Source organism: Ursus maritimus, unplaced genomic scaffold (genome assembly GCF_017311325.1).
Source record: "Ursus maritimus isolate PB19 unplaced genomic scaffold, ASM1731132v1 scaffold_3, whole genome shotgun sequence".
Taxonomy (NCBI): domain Eukaryota; kingdom Metazoa; phylum Chordata; class Mammalia; order Carnivora; family Ursidae; genus Ursus; species Ursus maritimus.
Window position 1 is genome coordinate 94,871,826 of NW_024425563.1, and position 17,667 is coordinate 94,889,492.

The 17,667-nt window shown below is 56.4% G+C and overlaps 1 protein-coding gene across 1 annotated transcript in view; it reads left to right on the top strand.

The window, feature by feature from the left end:
• The window catches only part of ADCY1 (adenylate cyclase 1), a 92,398-nt gene that overhangs the window by 42,729 nt on the left and 32,002 nt on the right, over window positions 1-17,667 (top strand). Inside the window, exons 8-11 of the mRNA XM_040644490.1 lie at window positions 7,701-7,895; window positions 8,069-8,166; window positions 9,179-9,263; window positions 17,289-17,378. Coding sequence (XP_040500424.1) covers window positions 7,701-7,895; window positions 8,069-8,166; window positions 9,179-9,263; window positions 17,289-17,378 — 468 coding nt within the window. The remainder of the gene's footprint in view (window positions 1-7,700; window positions 7,896-8,068; window positions 8,167-9,178; window positions 9,264-17,288; window positions 17,379-17,667) is intronic.

Consider the following 17,667-nt stretch of genomic DNA (forward strand, 5'->3'; position numbering starts at 1 on the left):
GGCCGTTGAGTGACTGTGGGGCCCTTCCGCCTGAGGGTGCTGTCCCCACCGCCCCCAGAGACCACGTCCCCTTTGGGATGAGGTCTTCCACCGGCCCTGTCTTCCACTCCTCTGAATCCAGGCCTGACTCTGGTGTGGGCGCCCTCGCATGGGGTCAGGGTGGGCCCTGCGGGTGGCACTGGGCCGGTCCGTCCTGCTGCACACCGCGTGTCATGTGTGTGGATTTAACGAAGTCGGCAAGAGGCTCTACCAGTAGTTTGGTCGCCTGTTTTTGTCTCCTGCCCATACGGCATCACAGACATTTCTCATATTAGTATTTCTCTGATACGATCTTCATGTCACCGTGTGGATCTCCAGCCTGAGGAGAGACCGTGTCTTTATTCTATATCCGTTGATGTTTAGGTCATTTATGCTTTTTTGTTTTCTGGTCGGAGTGAATACCTCACAGGGCTGCTCTCACGAAAGGGCATGGACGTCTGTGATCACCTCGGATTGTGCACGTCTGTGGGTCCTGGGTCAGTGAGAGCGGGCGTACGGTCGGTGTCCACGCAGCTCCCGGTGTCATGCCCAGCGCTCCGGGTCCACGCGCACCTCTCCTGCCTGGCTCCTGCCTCTGTGTTTCCATCCTGGTCAGCAGCTTTTCCAGAATGTCATTTCTATCATTTCTGTCTGAATTTAACAAAGGTAGCTTTCCAGCTTATGTTGAAACTGATCGTGATGACTCTTTCCTCAGCTTCTTGGGTTTTCGGGTGCACGGTCATGACTTCGGCTCCTTCTCCACCTTGCATTAACTGTTACTAACGGGAGAGGCATTCTCTTTCCTTCTGGCTTCGTAGAGTTTTACCGTTAACGGTGACGCTTGGATTAGAAGCGGTCACCCACGTGAGTGAGTGTTTGCACTTTTTGAAAATGAGGAGTAGGTGCTGAATTTCAGAAATTGCATTCAGTAACTACTGAGATGACCCGTCCGGTGGTTTTCTCCCCGACTCGCATGGTTACAGGTGCACGGGACCCTCCAGTGTCTCCAGGACACTGAGTTCCTCACTGTCTGAGCCGCTGAGTCAGGATGCCCGAACCGTACACTCTGCCCGTGCTCATCTGCTGCCTTCAGCCCCGGACGGCACTGGCTCCCCTCTCTGCCGCCACGGCCACATGTGGGCCCTCTCCTGTGGCTTTCAGTTGTTGCCGGAGGGCATGTTGTGAGCCCTGCGGCCACAGGCTGTCCCTGGCAGGTCTGTGTCCGTCAGCCCTGGACGGGTCAGCTCAGGGCCCAATCGCCATCAGCTGCTCACTCCGGTGCACCCGGGCTCAGGCAGGTGCTCCCTGACCGTGGTCAGGTCTCACGCCAGGTCTGCCATCTGGTGACAGCGTGCACAGCATCAGGAAAGCCAGGCCAAGTCTGGCGTCCTTACTTCTCAGGCCTCAGCAAGGACCGTTTCGAGCGTGGGCATGGGGTCTCTCACCCAGGACTGTCCTCGACGGCCTAGCCCCAGAGCTCTGTGCCCTCAGCACCCCCTCCTCTCCTGTGTCCTACCTGTTCTCGTAAGAGGTTCTGCTCTTCCCTGCTCCCGATGGCCTGTGTCTGCAGAGCACATTAAGCCTGGAGGCATCAGCCGAGGGATTCAGCCAACGTACCCAAACTTCCAGAGTCCCGGGCGACCAGGGGGACATCGCATAGACCCTGCGATGTCACATGAGAGGGTCGTTGGCACCTTTACTACAAACACTTAACAGTTTTGAAGAGCAGAGCAGATAAAGGCCCGGGGAGAAGTGGAAATCTGCACGTCCTTCGGGACGTCCGTGAGTCCAGCCCCCGAATCTGTTGTTGAGCTCCTTCCCGCAGGGGAGCCCCCAGCCTGCATGGCGCTACCAGAGAGCCCTCTGACATCGAGGTGGCTTCGCAGCTGCTTCACCGAGGCCGTGGGCACCCAGGCCTGGCCCCACCCCCCTGCGCTCTGACCTGGGTGGGGAAACCCGTCCGTTCCCGGAGTGACCAGTCATTTCTAGACAGTCACCTGTGAAGTGATCTCTTCGGGTCGGGGCCTGGGGTCCTGGGGTATCCCTGCAGTGTGCGGGTCGACCACAGGGCCCTGAGTGGGCCGGGCAGAGAGTGTAGGGAGAGGGCCCGGGGTACAGGCTGGGAGGAAGCAGCTGCCTGCTGACCGCAGCCCCAAGAGGCCAGTGCCGGGCAGGGTGAGTCTCACCACGGGCTGTCCTGAGCTTCTGCTGCGTGGATGGGAACCACTTGTGCTCGTCTCTGCTGCTCCCCGGCTTCAGGGAGCGGGGTGTCCAAGCTGAGCCCCAGGGAGCACTCTCCTGGCCAGCCCCACCCAGACCAGGCCGTCACTGGGTCCTGCCATCCTTCCCGTCCCCCAGTTCACCACCCGTGTCTTCCGGCAGCCACATCCCATGGCAGGGAAGGGCCGACTGGGAGCGGAGGGACAGTTGGGCCCCAACTCCCAGGGCACCACTTCACACATGTGTGTGTTCAGGGGTCCTGCTAGTCAGCAGTGGGTTTCATGGCATTGAAGAAAACCCCAATCGTGGCGGCTTGAACAGAAGAGAGGTTAGCTTTGTTACGTTTAAAGTAAACCCAGAGAGCAGGCAGGATGGGGCTAATGTGGTGGCTTCACAATCATCTTGAACTAGACCTCTTCTATGATGCTATTCTGGCTTGCCTGCTGTCGCCTCATGGCCCAAGATAGATGCTGGGGCTCCAGTCATTGCATCCAAGTTCCAGCTGGCAGAGAGGAGGAGGGGCAGGTGAGTACATTTCGGTCCCCAAGGCTGCTTTCCTAGGTGAGGCCTTCCTGTCCAGGCCCGTTCCTCCATGTCCCCACAAGCCCTGCCGGCCACCAGAGTGGGTCACCTCTCTTGCCTAGGGTCAGCAAGCTGAGTGGTGGCCATCAGCCTCCCAGGAGTCCACCCTGCAATCTGGCCCATCTTCCTAGCTTCTGTGAGGAGCCCGTGGCTCCCGGTGTGTCTGCCTCGCCTGGGCTCCATGTGGACTGGGGCTCCAACCCACCCTGCTGGCAGCACAGGGGGACCCATCTGCTGTCGCCACTGAGGACAGGGAGAGCCAGCTCGAGGACTCGGTCTGGGCCAGCGTGCTTCCAGCTCTTCACAAGAGCTGAACGTTCCAGGTCCTCTGAGAGCTCCCCTCGGGGGCCACCTTTGTTACAGACCAGGAAGCTGGAGCACAGAGAGGTTAAGCAGCTCACTCAGGGCTTCACAGCCCCTGGTTTGCAGGTGTCTGCACTGAGCCAGAAAGAGGTTCAGGCAGCCAAGTTCCACAGCAAAATGAGCAACAAGTTTTCTCTTGATGTTGATTTTGATTCGATTTCCAAGGAAATACATGTTTGTTGTGGAAAGTGGAGAAAAGTGGAAAAAGAGGGAGCCTCTGTGATCCCGCCCCCAGAGGTGGCCACAGCTAACGTCCTGTCCTATTGAAGGAGCCATGTGTCGGGGTGCGGCAGGCGCTTTGCACCCGGGCGTCCGACAAGACCGCATGAGCCTGTGCAGCTCCCGTCTCACTGCCTGGGGTCCCCCACATGCCCAGGATGGCGCAGGCCCCCCAGAAGTCAGCCCTGCTCCTCCCCCCCCCTTCCCCCGCATTGCCCTCTGCAGACCCGGGGCTGGTGGGCAGACAGCCGCTCCTCCCGGAATAACTGAGCACCGTTGCGGAGATCCAGGGGCCGTGGTGCCTGCGGCCTTTGTCTGCACGCCGGACGCTCACGGGAGCTGACCCAGTGTCACGGGAAGTGTCAGGCTGCGGGGTTTTTCATCATGTACAAATGCGTGTGGTCCCGGGGGAGGGCGCGTTCATGGGAGCGCATCAGGGGCTCGCCGGCCCTGGGTGGTCCTCCTGTGTGTGTTCTCCAGCCTCGGGGAGGCCGGGGCCGTGGAACTGGAAGGAACACGTTCACAGGCTGGTGTCTGCGTGGCAGCTATCTGTGGGCTGCCCTGCAGAACGTCAGCGGCTTGTTTCCAAGCAGGGATTGTAGGTGGCGGCTTTCTGTCCCTACCTGTTCAATGTTTCCGCAGCTTTCCGGAGGTAGGGGTGACGCGCCACCCCGACTGCACACACGTCCGAGGTGGAATCAGGCAGTATGCACAGAGTGGCCCCAGGGGCCCCCAGTGGCCTCCCCCGCGGTTGCAGCTCAGCCAGCGTCCGCGTGGACCCAAACTAGGGAATGGCCTTTGGTGGGTGTTGTGTGTAGCTCGGCCTCGCTTCACCCTGCTGGCCACGCTCAGAATCTGGAACGTTTCCTTCACGGCCACAGTCCTCCTCCTGCTGGGGTCACACTGCCGCCCTCCCCAAAACCCAGCTGCACGGAGTGCTCTCCGTCCCGTGACTGCATACACCCTGTGACCTTGGCTTACTCTTCAGTCTCCGCACAAACCCTGTGGGTCCCTCCAGGCTGTTCCTGTGTCAGTAGCTCTCTTCTTGCCGTGGCCGCGGGGATTCCACGGTGTGGATGGACCACTGTTTGCGTGGCCTGTTGGAGGACCTTTTGGTCATTTCCAACTTTGACTATTGGAAATAGAACTGTAGTAAACGTTCCCGTTCAGAGTCTTGTGAGGACATAAGTTTATTTGCTGGGAGAGATGTCCAGCTGTGCCACGGGTGGGTCTTGTTTTTTTGTTTCTGTTTTTTGTTTGGTTTTGAGAAATTGGCAAACATTTGCGGAGTGACTGTCCCGTCTCACGTTCCCAGCAGCCACACGTAAGAGATCCAGCTTCTCTGCGTCCTCGTCAGTCCTTGGTGCTGTCGCTGTTTTTAGAACCTTTTGGCTCTTCTCATAAGTGTGTAGTGACACCTCATGATTTTATTTGGCATTTCCCTCGTGGCTAATCGTGTCGACCATCGTTTCAAGGTCTTGTTTTCTGTCCACATTTTCTCTCTTCTTTTTTTTGGAGAAATGTCTGTCTTGCTTTCTAATTAGAGTGATTTTTTGGGGACCGTTGACTTTTGAGAGTTCTTGATGAATTCTGGGTCTGATTCTTTTGTCAGACGTGTGGTTTGTACGTGTTTTCTCCCAGCCTGTGGCTTGTTTTTCATAGGACAGGTGTTTTAAATTTTGAAGATGTCCAATTTACTGATATTTTTTCCTTTATGAACTGTGTGTGTTTTTGGTGTGGTAAGAGCTCTCTACGTAACCCAAACCCCAAAGAGTTTCACCTTTCTTCTAAGAGTTAATACTTGTACATTTTATAGTTAAACCTATGGTGCGTTTTGAGTTCATCTTTTATAAGGTGTGAGGTTTAGGTCAAGATTTACTGGGGCGCCTGGGTGGCACAGCGGTTAAGCGTCTGCCTTCGGCTCAGGGCGTGATCCTGGCGTTATGGGATCGAGCCCCACATCAGGCTCTTCCGCTATGAGCCTGCTTCTCCCTCTCCCACTCCCCCTGCTTGTGTTCCCTCTCTCGCTGGCTGTCTCTATCTCTGTCGAATCAATAAATAAAATCTTTAAAAAAAAAAAAAAGATTTACTGTTTTGCATGTGGACGTGCATTTGGTCCAGCGCCATCTGTGGAAAAGACTATCCTTCTTCCATTGAATTGCTTTTGCATTTTAGTCAAAAATCATTGACCATACTTGTGTGAAGCTGTTTCTGGGCTCTCTAGTGTGTTCCGTTCCCCTGCCAACAGCGTACTGTCCTGATCAAAGGAGTTATACGATAAGTCTTAACGTTGGGTTGAGTGATTTTAAGAAAAATGTCTTCTAATCCATGAGCATGCATGTCCCTCTGTGTATTGAGATCTTTGATTTCTTTCATCGTTATTATATAGTGTTCAGCACACAAGTTGTGTACGTTTTGTTAGAGTTGTACCTAGTACTTCTTTTTTCCCCATGATTATAAATGGCATTGAATTTTAACTTTCGTTTTCACATGCTGATTTTCAGATTAAGAAATACCTTTATTTATTTACTTATTTATTTTTAGAGAGAGAGAGAGAGACAGAGAGCGCATGTGGGAACAGGGGGAGCAGCAGAGAGAGAGAGCGAGCCTCAAGCTGGCTCCCCACTGAGTGCAGAGCCCGATCCAGGGCTTGATCCCATGACCCTGAGATTATGACCTGAGCCAAAACCACGAGTCAGATGCCCAACTGACTGGGCCTCCCAGGTGCCCCAGTAAATACCTTTTTTATGTTTGTTTTGTATCTGTTGACCTCGTGGAATTCATTTGTTCTAGGGTTTTTCCTCCCCTTGGAATTTTCTACGTAGACTTACATCATGTCATCTGCAAATAGGGCCAATTTTGGTTCTTTCTTCCTCATTTTTGCCTTTTATTTCCTTTTCTTGCCCTATTTCAGTGGCTGGGGTCTCTAGCACTGTGCTGAAAGTCAGGGGGAAAGCATACCATCTTTCACCAGCGAGTGCGATGCTGGCTATAGGTACCGTGTAGATCCTCATCGAGTTGGGGAACTTCCCCCCTCCCCAGTTTTCTTTTTTTTTTTTTTTGAAGATTTTATTTATTTATTCGACAGAGATAGAGACAGCCAGCGAGAGAGGGAACACAAGCAGGGGGAGTGGGAGAGGAAGAAGCAGGCTCATAGCAGAGGAGCCTGATGTGGGGCTCGATCCCATATTGCCGGGATCACGCCCTGAGCCGAAGGCAGACGCTTAACCGCTGTGCCACCCAGGCGCTCCGCCCCCCCCCATTTTCTGATCAAGGAAACTCATTCTTATCAAGAATGAGTATTGAATTTTGTCAAATGCTTTTTCTGTATCAATTGACACAACCATGGGATTTTTTTGCATGGTGGTTGATACGGTGTTAATGTGGTGTGGGCATTGATGTACGGATATGTAAACAGACTTGCGTCTCTAGAAATGGTCATGGGTGTGTGTTGCTATTGCTATTCATAAACTGCTGAATGCTATTTGCTGACACTCTGTTAAGGATTTTAGCATCGATATTGAAAGAGACGGCCTGTAGTGTTCCTTTTTTTGTATTGTCTTGGTCTGATTTTGGTATCAGGATAATACTGACTTTATAAAATGTGTTGGAAGGTGTTACCTTTTCTGTTTTCTGCAAGAGATCGTATAGAATTCGTGTTCATCCTTCTTTAAATGTTTAGTAGAATTCTCCAGTAAAACCCTCTGGGCCTGGAGATTAATTTTTCGGGAGTTGTTTTACAGTTCTGAAGTGAATTTCTTTAGTAACTACAGGGCTAATCTAATAATCTTTCATGTTGGGTGAGTTGCGATCGCATGCTTTGGTTAGTTCATTGATCTGAGCTGTCAAATCAATGTGTGTAATTGTTCACAGTAATTCCTTATTACCTTTTTGACGTCCGCAAGATCTGTAGTAAAGTCGCATTTCATTCCTGAGTTTGTTAGCGTCTTTCTCTTTTTTTCTTTCTCACGTCTGCTAGAGATTTGCCCATTTTATTGGTATTTTTAAAGACCCAACCTCTGTTTTATTGCCCTGCTGGGTACCGCCCCCATCCACGCAGGGTCCCGCATGAACATCGCATGCCCCGTTTGCAGACGCGGGAGCCCTAGCACCGATGCTCAGCTAAGTGACCTGGGATCTCAGTGCCAGCAGGTGGGGAAGCTGTGACTGCATCTCAGCCCCGAACCCGGCCCCCCAGACCGCAGTGGGCGAGCACACCAGCTGGAGGGAGCGTAACAGCTGTTTCTTCAATCAGCAGAGGGTTTGATGACATTTCTTTCTTTCCCCCATCACGGCAGCGGAGGGCGTTGAGAACTGCGTCAGAAAAACTCAGAAACCGCTCGTCCTTCTCTGCGAATGTTGTCTACACCACCCCGGGCACGCGCGTCAACAGGTACATCGGCCGCCTCCTAGAAGCACGCCAGATGGAGCTGGAGATGGCGGACCTGGACTTCTTCACCCTGAAGTATAAGCAGGCTGAGCGCGAGCGCAAGGTAGGTGACGGGGACTTAAGGGACGCGGGGCATCCCCGGGGGGCCCCTCGGCTGGGGCTGCCCGCACTTGCTCTTGTCGACGCAGTGGCGGTCCCCAGTTCTGGGTGCCTCCGGAGGACCGCGGTGTCTCCCGGCAGCCGCAGCCACTGATGGCGGGTCTCGGTGTCTCCTAGTACCACCAGCTCCAGGACGAGTATTTCACCAGTGCCGTCGTGCTTGCGCTCGTCCTGGCTGCCTTGTTTGGCCTCGTCTACCTTCTCATCATCCCGCAGTAAGTGTGGCGGGCCCCGCGGTCCGGGGAGAAGGGCCGGGAGTTCCTTCCGTGTCCGCTGGTTGCTCCCCCGTGGTCCCTGGCTCGCAGGGACGGCCAGCTGTCCGTGGGCTCGAGGAAGCCGGGAGGCAAGCCCCAGCGGCACGTGCATGGGGCGCTCACCCCCAGGTTCTCCGTTGTCATGTGAATGCTCCTAAGACACCAGCTGTGCTCAGCGTGTCCATCCACACAACGTGTACCCTTGACTCCAGGACAGATTTCGAGGGAGAAATTGCATGTTGGTTTCTAGGCATGCATCATTTTCAGATACGTGAAAATGAGAAAAAGCGGCCTCTGGAAAGGAAGAAAGGTGTAGTAGTTTAATAATATTCAGTTACGCTAAGTCAAAGTGAACTCGGCTGTGTTGGTTTTCGGCGGGAAGACCCGCTTTCCTTCCAGACGGACCACTTTCTTAACAAGACCTCCCTAGGGAGTTGTTCCCTTTTGAGTTTCCAGAGTTTCCAGAATGCACAGGAAGCTGCCCCATCCCCAGACGCTGGGAACACGGTGGCCACCTGATGGCCTTGTGTGGGGATTCAGCTTTTTCTAGAAAAGCCGCTCCCAGATGACATCCAGTGGAGGGCAGCGCCCAGCGGCCTGTCCTTCAGGAGGGAGGACCTCGCGGTTGACCCAGGAGGATAGAAGTTGGGTGGAGGGGCGCCTGGGTGGCGCGGTCGTTAAGCGTCTGCCTTCGGCTCAGGGCGTGATCCCGGCATTCTGGGATCAAGCCCCACATTGGGCTCCTCCACTGGGAGCCTGCTTCTTCCTCTCCCACTCCCCTACTTGTGTTCCCTCTCTCGCTGGCTGTCTCTCTGTCAAATAAATAAATAAAATATCTTAAAAAAAAACAAAAAATGAAGTCGGGTGGAGACAGAAGGGACTTGGTGGAGAGGTCAGGGGATGGAATCGCAGGCACTGCTTGGGCACACCTTGCTCGGCCCAGCCCGCGGTGACCCTGTGTCTTCTGTCCTAGGAGCGTGGTCGTCCTCCTGCTGCTGGTGTTCTGCATCTGCTTCCTGGTGGCCTGTGTCCTGTACCTGCACATCACCCGGGTCCAGGTGCGTGCATGTGTGTGTGCGCGTGTGCATGTGTGTGCATGCGCGTGTGTGCGTGTGTGTGTGTCCTGTGCCTGCACATCACCCGGGTCCAGGTGCGTGCATGTGTGTGCGTGCGTGGGTGCATGCGTGTGTGCGTGCACGTGCATGTGTGCGTGTGTGTGTCCTGTGCCTGCACATCACCTGGGTCCAGGTGCGTGCATGTGTGTGCGTGCGTGTGTGCGTGCATGTGTGTGCCCGCGCGCGTGTGTGTGTGTCCTGTGCCTGCACAGCAACCGGGTCCAGGTGCGTGCATGTGTGTGTGCGTGTGTGTGTGTGCATGCGCGCGTGTGTGTGTGTCCTGTGCCTGCACAGCCCCCGGGTCCAGGTGCGTGCATGTGTGTGTGTGTGTGTGTGTGTGCATGCGCGCGTGTGTGTGTGTCCTGTGCCTGCACAGCCCCCGGGTCCAGGTGCGTGTGTGTGTATGCGTGCGTGTGTGTGTGCCCGTGTGCGTGTGTCCCGTACCTGCACATCACCTGGACAGGTACAGGCATGGCCTCCGCTTGCCCTCTCGACAGCACAGATGGGGTGGGGAGCCCCTTGCCCTCCGGTGGAGCAGGAGCTCATGAGACCCTGTCATGTGCCGGGTCCTGCTTGGAGTTCCGGGGGCACCCCAGGGCGCAGGACAGGCAGTCTAGTGACGGAGTGAGGCCCATTGGGGGGTGTCACCTTCTCCCGAGTGCAGAGTTCCTCGGGGCAGGGGACCAGCGGTCCGTGGTGCAGTCACGGGATGGATGGGGCATCCGCACCGTGGACGGTTCTCCATTGGCTTTGCTGTGTGACCTTTGGGGTGGGGTGGGGTGGGGGCTGGGAGGGCACCCGGGCGGCTGTGTTCCTGGGAGAGCCCTGGGTCCTAGCCCGGCGTGGCCTGCCGTCCGTGTCGCCACACAGCCCATTTCCCCGCTTCACCCCATAGCCACGTCCAGCAGACCCGGTGTTATCTTTGTGAAGTTGTTGGAAACTGCAGCTTTTTGAAAAACTAAAATTTGGTTTTATTCACTTAACTTCTTTGTTATTCATAGGTAACTTCTTGGTTTTTATTTAATTGAAAAAGTGTTAGTTATTTAAACCATATTTCCAGTTTTTTGATCTTCATAGACAGTGACGCTTGGCTTGGAAACTGCCATTTACCACTTTAAGTGAGATGGTTCATTCACTTAATTTTCGGTGAGCACGTGCCAGCTGGAGCCGGCTTCAAGAGCCTGCCCAGCCTCCTGGGGGGCTGGGAGCCAGGTGTGGGGGTGGACATGCTGCTACTGGCACATGTGACCTCAGCCCGAACCTGTGGAATTCAGACTCTCACACGCCCGCTGGTGTCCCCGTGATAGCTCTGAGCGTCCACGCTGGGGTGTGGCCCGGAGACTGTGCGGCACAGGTGGCGGCATCAGGCTGGGGAGGGGTGGCGGCCGGCAGGTGGGGCCGGGCCATCGGCAGAGGCCAGCATGTGCCGTGGAAGACAGGTATGGGTGGGCCCGGGTCGGCACAGGTGTGCTCGCGGGTGAGCCTGGGTCCGTGGTAGCAAGGCCTCTGTGGGAAAGCCTGACTCAGCTGGGCAGGCACTTTCCTCTCGGACAGGGCAGGCGGCCACAGCCAGGGCACCCGGGCAGCTGGGCCAGCTCCGTGGCCACCCGGGAACTTCATCCCCCCACCCTGGCTTGGCTCCCCCACTGCTAGGGGCTGCTGGTGCTGGGGCCTCCGTGTCCCCATCTGTGGCACGGGGTGGGAATTGAGCTGATACACATCAGTAGTGGGAGCCTGGCATGCAAGGGGAGAGGCTAGAGACCAAAGGGACAGTGTCAGTGGGCCCAGGAGGGGGCCACGAGGCCAGGATGGGGAGGAGGGGCCTGCAGTGCTGTGGGCCAGCAAGAAAGTAGGCTTGAGGGTGCGGGATGGGTGCTGGAAGGGGGCTGAGCTGGACCAGCCAGCCACGAGGGCCAGTGGGAGCCGGACTGTGGCCCTGAGTGGGGGATCGTGGGGTCAGGGCTGGCTGGGCTGGGCAGGAAGGGACTGTCAGGGAGCCTCTACAGCTTCAGGTGTGCTTTGCTGTGTGGTGCTCCCCACCACAGGGCTTGCTGGGGGCTGGGGAATGCGTGCTGTGAGCAAAAGGAACGGACACAAGAGGAGGACAGGCTCGTCCAGCACCAGCTGTAATTGGGGCTCTGGCAGGTGGTTTCAGCTGTGTGTCTGTGGCCGTGACAGCTGAGATTCTCACCCTGACGCTTGCTCAGATCTGCACAGGCCCTGCCCCTGGCGGACATGTCGCCCTGGGCCTTAACCTCCAGGCGCCCTCATACAGCAGGCTGTGTCGAGCTGAGTGGAGGAGGCCACGGCTGCCACCTCTGCCTCTGTCTTGTAAACCCTCGGCCATGTGGCTCAGGCTCGGTCACCCGGCAGAGCGTGCCAAGGTCAGTGCACATGGACGTGGCCTCCTCCCGGTGTGTCCTGGCCATCTCACGCTCCACGGAGAGGCAGGCATCCGTGGTGCTCTGTGGCATCGCCCCCTGGTGGCCTCAGGGACGTTCTGCGCCTGTCGTGCTTGCAGGTGCTCACGTGGCCGTGGCTGGAGTTAGCCTGGCTTCCTTTTGTGTGGGTGGTGGGCCCGCCAGGCCACGTTTGATAACTGTGATTCATGCTCCGGGGACGTTCTCCAGGGTTTGGGTCAGATCCGCTGTTTTTTCCTGAATTACAACAATTTTCCATGCCTGTTTTGCTCCGTGGATATATAAGCAAATTAAATGCAAGGATAAGTAGGCCACCAGCCTTAAAGCTAAGACAGGCCCCTTGGAGTCCACGTGTGGCCCACAGCATGCAGGCCTTGCCCATGTGGGTCTTCGTGATCAGTGTTGTTCACTTTTCAGAAAAGCATTTTAAGCTTTTGCATTTGAGCAAACACGTTTCTAGGATCAGGTATTTGTGTCCAGGGAAGGTCTTAGCACCCCGTGGCTGGCAGTCACAGCTCCCACCCAGGGTGTGGGCGTGGTGGCGTTAAGGAACGTGATTCTGCAGGTAACAGAATAGCCAGCTCATGTATTGGTCTCGGATGCCAAAGGGAACTGATTGTCTCACGTATTCAGAAACAGCAGTGGAAGAGGAGGGCCTGGGGCTGGTGTTCTCCAGGGACTCCATTCTGCAGCCGAGACCGGAGACCTGTTCTCTGGGCCCTCCCTGCCTGTTTGGGCCCGCCTGAGCCCAAGCTGCCTCCTCGGGGTGTCACACCGACAACCGGCTGTACCTCCATCTGCCACGCCCGGAGCGGGGAGGCCTCTGTGGCATCTCCCTCCAAGAACCCACAAGCTTTGCTCTCAGTGCCCCGGCTTCTGCCAGTCAGAGCCCCCCAGGGAAGCAGCACGAAGACACAGGGGCGCACGTCCGACTGCCCCATGTAGAAAGGATTCCTTCCCGGGGTTTGGCTTTCCTCCTTTACTGGACCGGTTTCTGTCCCTGGGGGAGTCTGGAATCTGCAGGGCAGGCGAGCAGAGGAGACGAATATAAAGCCGGGGGTGGGGGGGGGTGGGCACGGCTTATGAATCCTGCGCTCAGACTCCTGCCCCCACGGGCCGGTCCCGGCTGCTCCCCACTTCCAGGCCCAGCATCTGTCCTCTCTTCCTGTTGCTGCCCGACCAGTGACCACAGCCTCAGAAGGCCGAGGGCGGCCGCGGCCAGCTGGCTCTCCGCTCCGGGCAGCGTGCGGCTGAAGGGAAGGGGGCCGCAGGCTTTATTGGGGGCTCCTTCTGGCTGACCGTTGGCACGGTCTGGCTTGGGCGGTGGTGGGACTGTCACCCCAGCTCCTGGTGGTTCCTCTCCAGTCTCGCCTGTGGCCGTCCCTGTCCCCAGGCCAGCCCCGGTGTGTGGAGTCCCTTCAGTGGTGCCCCAGTCCTTCTGCTCCCCCTTCTGCCACCTGCAGGCTTTAAAGACCTGGTGTGGTTGACCCAGGTCCACCCGGTCGTCCTTGGTGAGTAACGCAGTCCGCCCACTGCTGAGGCCAGTCACGGCTGCCATGCTCGACCACGTGGGCTGCCACGTGGTCAAGGGATGGTGGCTCCTCACAGGCCCAGGCATTGAGGGAGAGACCGTGTGACCATTTTGTGCCCGTTGCAAGTGTACTGGATACCACTAGCCTTACTGGTTTTTATATCTCTCTGTATTTATAACCAACAGTAAGAGAGTTTTGATACATTTTTAAAAATGTATTTAAATTTAGGTAATTAACATATAGCGTATTACTGGTTTCAGAGGCAGAGGTCAGTGATTCATCAGTCTTCTGTAACACCCAGTGCTCACCCCATCACGTGCTGAGAGTCTTGATATTTTAACGGACCTTTTTAAGGGTCATGGGACAATCCGTGGGAACACTGCAGTGTTTCTGTTGGCGTGGTGTTCTCCACATTTTTGCGGTGCACTGCGAGGCCGGGACCTTGCCAGTGTGACTAGGAGGACGTGACCCTGGCTCTGCAAGAGCGGGCACTCGGCTGGGACCACAACTGAGTCTTCAGAAGGACGTTTCACCATCCATGAGCCGTGTGCTTCGGGAGGGTGGGGTCGCAGTAAGGCCAGTGGGGTACAGCAGCATGCACCTGCTATGTTCCCCGGGGGCAACGGAGGGAGGCTTGAGAATCCTACTGCTGTGGGGCCATGGGGTGAGGTCAGCAGCGTGACCGGCCAGCGAAGGGACTGCGTGGCTTTGTGCTTTGTCACCTGGGCCCGGATGGACGCTCATTCCCAGCATCCCTTTCCCATGTGTCTCATTAGGAGAAGGGTGCCATGTTGGGGGCTCCCTGTTGGTCTGTGCTGGGATTGGGCACGCAGCGGTGACTTTAGTCAGGTTGGCCTTGGTGAGTGGGCATCCGTGCAGCTGAGCGTCACCTCTGTCCCTACCCCCATGGCCACTTTGTCCACGAGTCCGTGGGGTGGTGGTGGGGGTGGCTGGGGAGAGGGGCTGACTGGTGTCCACAGAATGGGCCGTCCCCCCACCCTGATTATTACACTCCTTGTCTGCCGAGGTCCCCCATTGGTGGCATTCTCATGGGACACCGGTGTTCCCCCTCAGACCAGTTTCTCCACAGACGTGTGCCCCAGGGTGACTTCCTTGTCACTGTCACGCTCCTTTCGAGTCCCTGGCCGTCCAGTGGGACCGCAGGCCAGAGCCCGAGAGTCAGCGAATGACGGCACATCTGGCCCCTTCTCCTTCCAAGCGGAGCACACAGCAGGTGCATGGTCTGACGTTCTGCCCACTGGCACGATTTACCGTCACCGTCCTTCAGAGACAAGCCAGAGAGGGTCGTTGTGGCTGCAGCTGCCCACTCTGGGTGGCGCTTCTGGTTGTGTGGAACCTGCCGGAAGCTAGTGGAGTCTTCTCTTCCTCCGTCACCTGATCGTGAACGATCACAGGTGTAGCAGGAGTGGGACTGTGGCGTCTGGGCCTCTCCTTGGTGTAATGTGGGCGTGCCCCTAGGGCCTGCCTGGGCCTGGTCACGTATGTGCCTCTCCCACTCGATGACGGGGGTTGCTGTCCGTGCACACCCACCTTACAGCATTGGAGGGTCACATAACACCCGGCTGGGGAGGTGGCTCAGATCCCCTGGCACCTTGCTGGCCCATGACCGAGGCCCAGGAGCAGGACAAGTGTCTCCAGAGAATGAACGGGCTTTGCTCTGAACCCCATCCAGAGCCTGAGCTGTGGTTCACGTATCAGGGCAGCCGGCCACTCCGGGGGCCCCCACCCACCCATGCGCTCACGAGTTAGTCTGTGTCTGCTGTAGTCTTGCCTCTGATGGGACTGGAAGTTGCCAGGGTGGGCCGGTGGGGGGCGGAGATGCCTGTCTAGTGGGGTGGGCAGGAACCAGCGGGGGTCCTGTGAGTGTGAACTGGCGACAACCCACGTCCCCAAGCTCACGCAGCGGGGGTCCTGGTGCCAAGCACACAGTCAGCCAGGGTTTTGTCGCACTGAAGCAGGGCCCAGGAGAAGGTTGACGAGGTCACGCAAAGCCACAGCATCCCTTGATTCTCGCTGGCCCACGTCACGGCTCCCAGCGTGCCCTCCTAGCCTGGTGAGGCCGTCTGCCGCGTCCTGTGGGGTCGGCTGGGGTCAGCGGCCCCAAAGCCTGAGTTTGAGGAAAGGATCAGATCCCTGGATGACGCTTGTGCTGTGGTAGGAGGGGGAAGGAGTCAGTGCCCGGGGCGGGGGGGCGTACTTGCAGCCGCCCACAGTGTGGACGGTGTAACGGGAGGTCAGATGGTGCCCAAGAAAGTAAGCTCTTGAGTCCAGCTGCTGGCAGCTGGTTGGCTCTCTTATTTCCACGGAACGGTGTGCGGCGCTGGTGTATGGCTGGCAGGAAACAAAGCTGTGAGTCCCCAATGAATGAAGCCGGGACGTGCTAAATTCCGCCCATAAATAAAGCATCGCGTGAGCAGTTAGCGTGTGCTGTGTGTAGAGCTCAAATGGAGGGACCGGACCCAGAGATCCCACGTGGGCAGCTTGTATGGAACCCGTAGGAACCCGCTGCCATTTGGCCATTTGCCACACAAATGAGAATGGTGCGTTCACCCTGGCAGGCTGCCGTGATTCGGTGCCCCCGAGCCTTGCCCAGCTGCCCCCCGCCCCCGCACCGCGGACCCAGCTCCAGGCCGCCTTCCACTTCAGCCCCTGTGCACCCCGGGGAGGTCTTGCTGAGCCTCGGTCAGCAGCCCCCCACTCATCGCCCTCATGAGGCACCTCTGTGCTGTTCCTGCCTCTCCCAGGGCCCCAGGGGCTCCTGACATCCACCGCCAGGAGGATCCCTCCAGTGTTTGCTGAGTGAATGCGTGAGCTGCGTGTGCTGGGTCGGCCGGGGGCCAGAATCCCATGGCTGCATCCTCAGACTTGTCCCAGGGCTGACACGAGAGTAGACAGGGAGGGAGGTGGCAGGCACTGGTTCCATAAAGCAGTCGGGGCTGGCGCTGCCGCAGACAGCTTTTCTTCCTGAGATCCGGGGGGCCCAGCGTGTCTGCACAATGCAGCGGTGTTGGGGCTCGGGAATCCCAGACGGGACCCAGATCCGTAGCTGTGGCTGCGTGAGCTCCATAGAACGAGGGAGGCTAGCTGGCCGGGCCGCATTTGCTCACCTGCAGACCAGGACAGTGAAGGTCCTCACTTCCCGGGGGGTAGGGGTGGGGGATGGCAGGTACCCCATGGCGGCCCGGGCACCCTGGCTGGCTGGGGGTCTCGTGACCATCCTGTCAGGGTCCCCGCAGTCTTCACTTTACTTTTGGTTTCCAATTTCACGAGTGTGAATCTAAAAAGAACTTGGCACTTTTATCCTTGAAGTCACGTGTTGAATATTGCAAAATGTACTTAAGTAGATTTAAAATAGAATTTCTTTCTTTCTTTCTTTCTTTCTTTCTTTCTTTCTTTCTTTCTTTTTTGTTTTCGTTGGTTTTTATTTTTTTTATTTTTATTTTTTTGGTTTTTTTTATATAATAATATTTTTTTATTATATTATGTTAGTCACCATACAGTACATCCCTGGTTTTTGATGTAAAGTTCCATGATTCATTAGTTGCGTATAACACCCAGTGCAATTTCTAATAACAAAAATGATGCAAAACCTTTGTGAAGAAAATGATAAAACTTACTTGAAGCATATAAAAGAAGACACAAATAAAGGTAAATTCTTGTGATTTCTGAGATAGAAGAATTTCATATAACAAAAATGTCACATTAATTGATTCAGTTCATTTCAGCGCCAGAGTCACGGTGTGGGGTACATGGTGGTAGGTGTGGTTCTTTTTAATTTAAAGACATTAGCTTTGGTTTCTTTTGATTTGGGCAGTTTGTTGACCTGGGAGGTGAAGCATGAGCTCAGCCAAGGAGTTTGTGTTGAGGGGGAACCGTGGGTGGGGCCCCAGGCGCTCCCCGGGCGCTCTGCACAGTCTGCACTGTGACCATGTCTGCGCACGTGAACCAACTCCTTAATGAGCGCCTGTTTTACAGTAATGTATTGTATTGTTCAGTGTTTTCCAGGATGCCTGACGATCCAGATCCGCACCGTCTTGTGTATTTTCATAGTGGTCCTCATCTACTCGGTGGCCCAAGGATGTGTGGTGAGCGTCTCAAGAGGCAGCAGGGTCTGGCGTGGAGAGTGGAGTGAGGTGTGGACGGGGGTCGAGGGGGATGCTGTCTCCTGGTGGAGGGACACCCAGCCCCTTCACAGTGTGTAGATGATAGAAGCTGGGGCAGAGAAGCAGGATAGACTGGGGCAGGAGTAACAGGATGGAAGCAGGGGCGGGAGTAACAGGAGGGAGGCGGGGGCAGGAGTACGGGGGAGGGGGTGGCTGCAGTAACAATAGGATGGGTGCAGGAGCACCCAGAGGGGGCTGGCAGTCTGGGGAA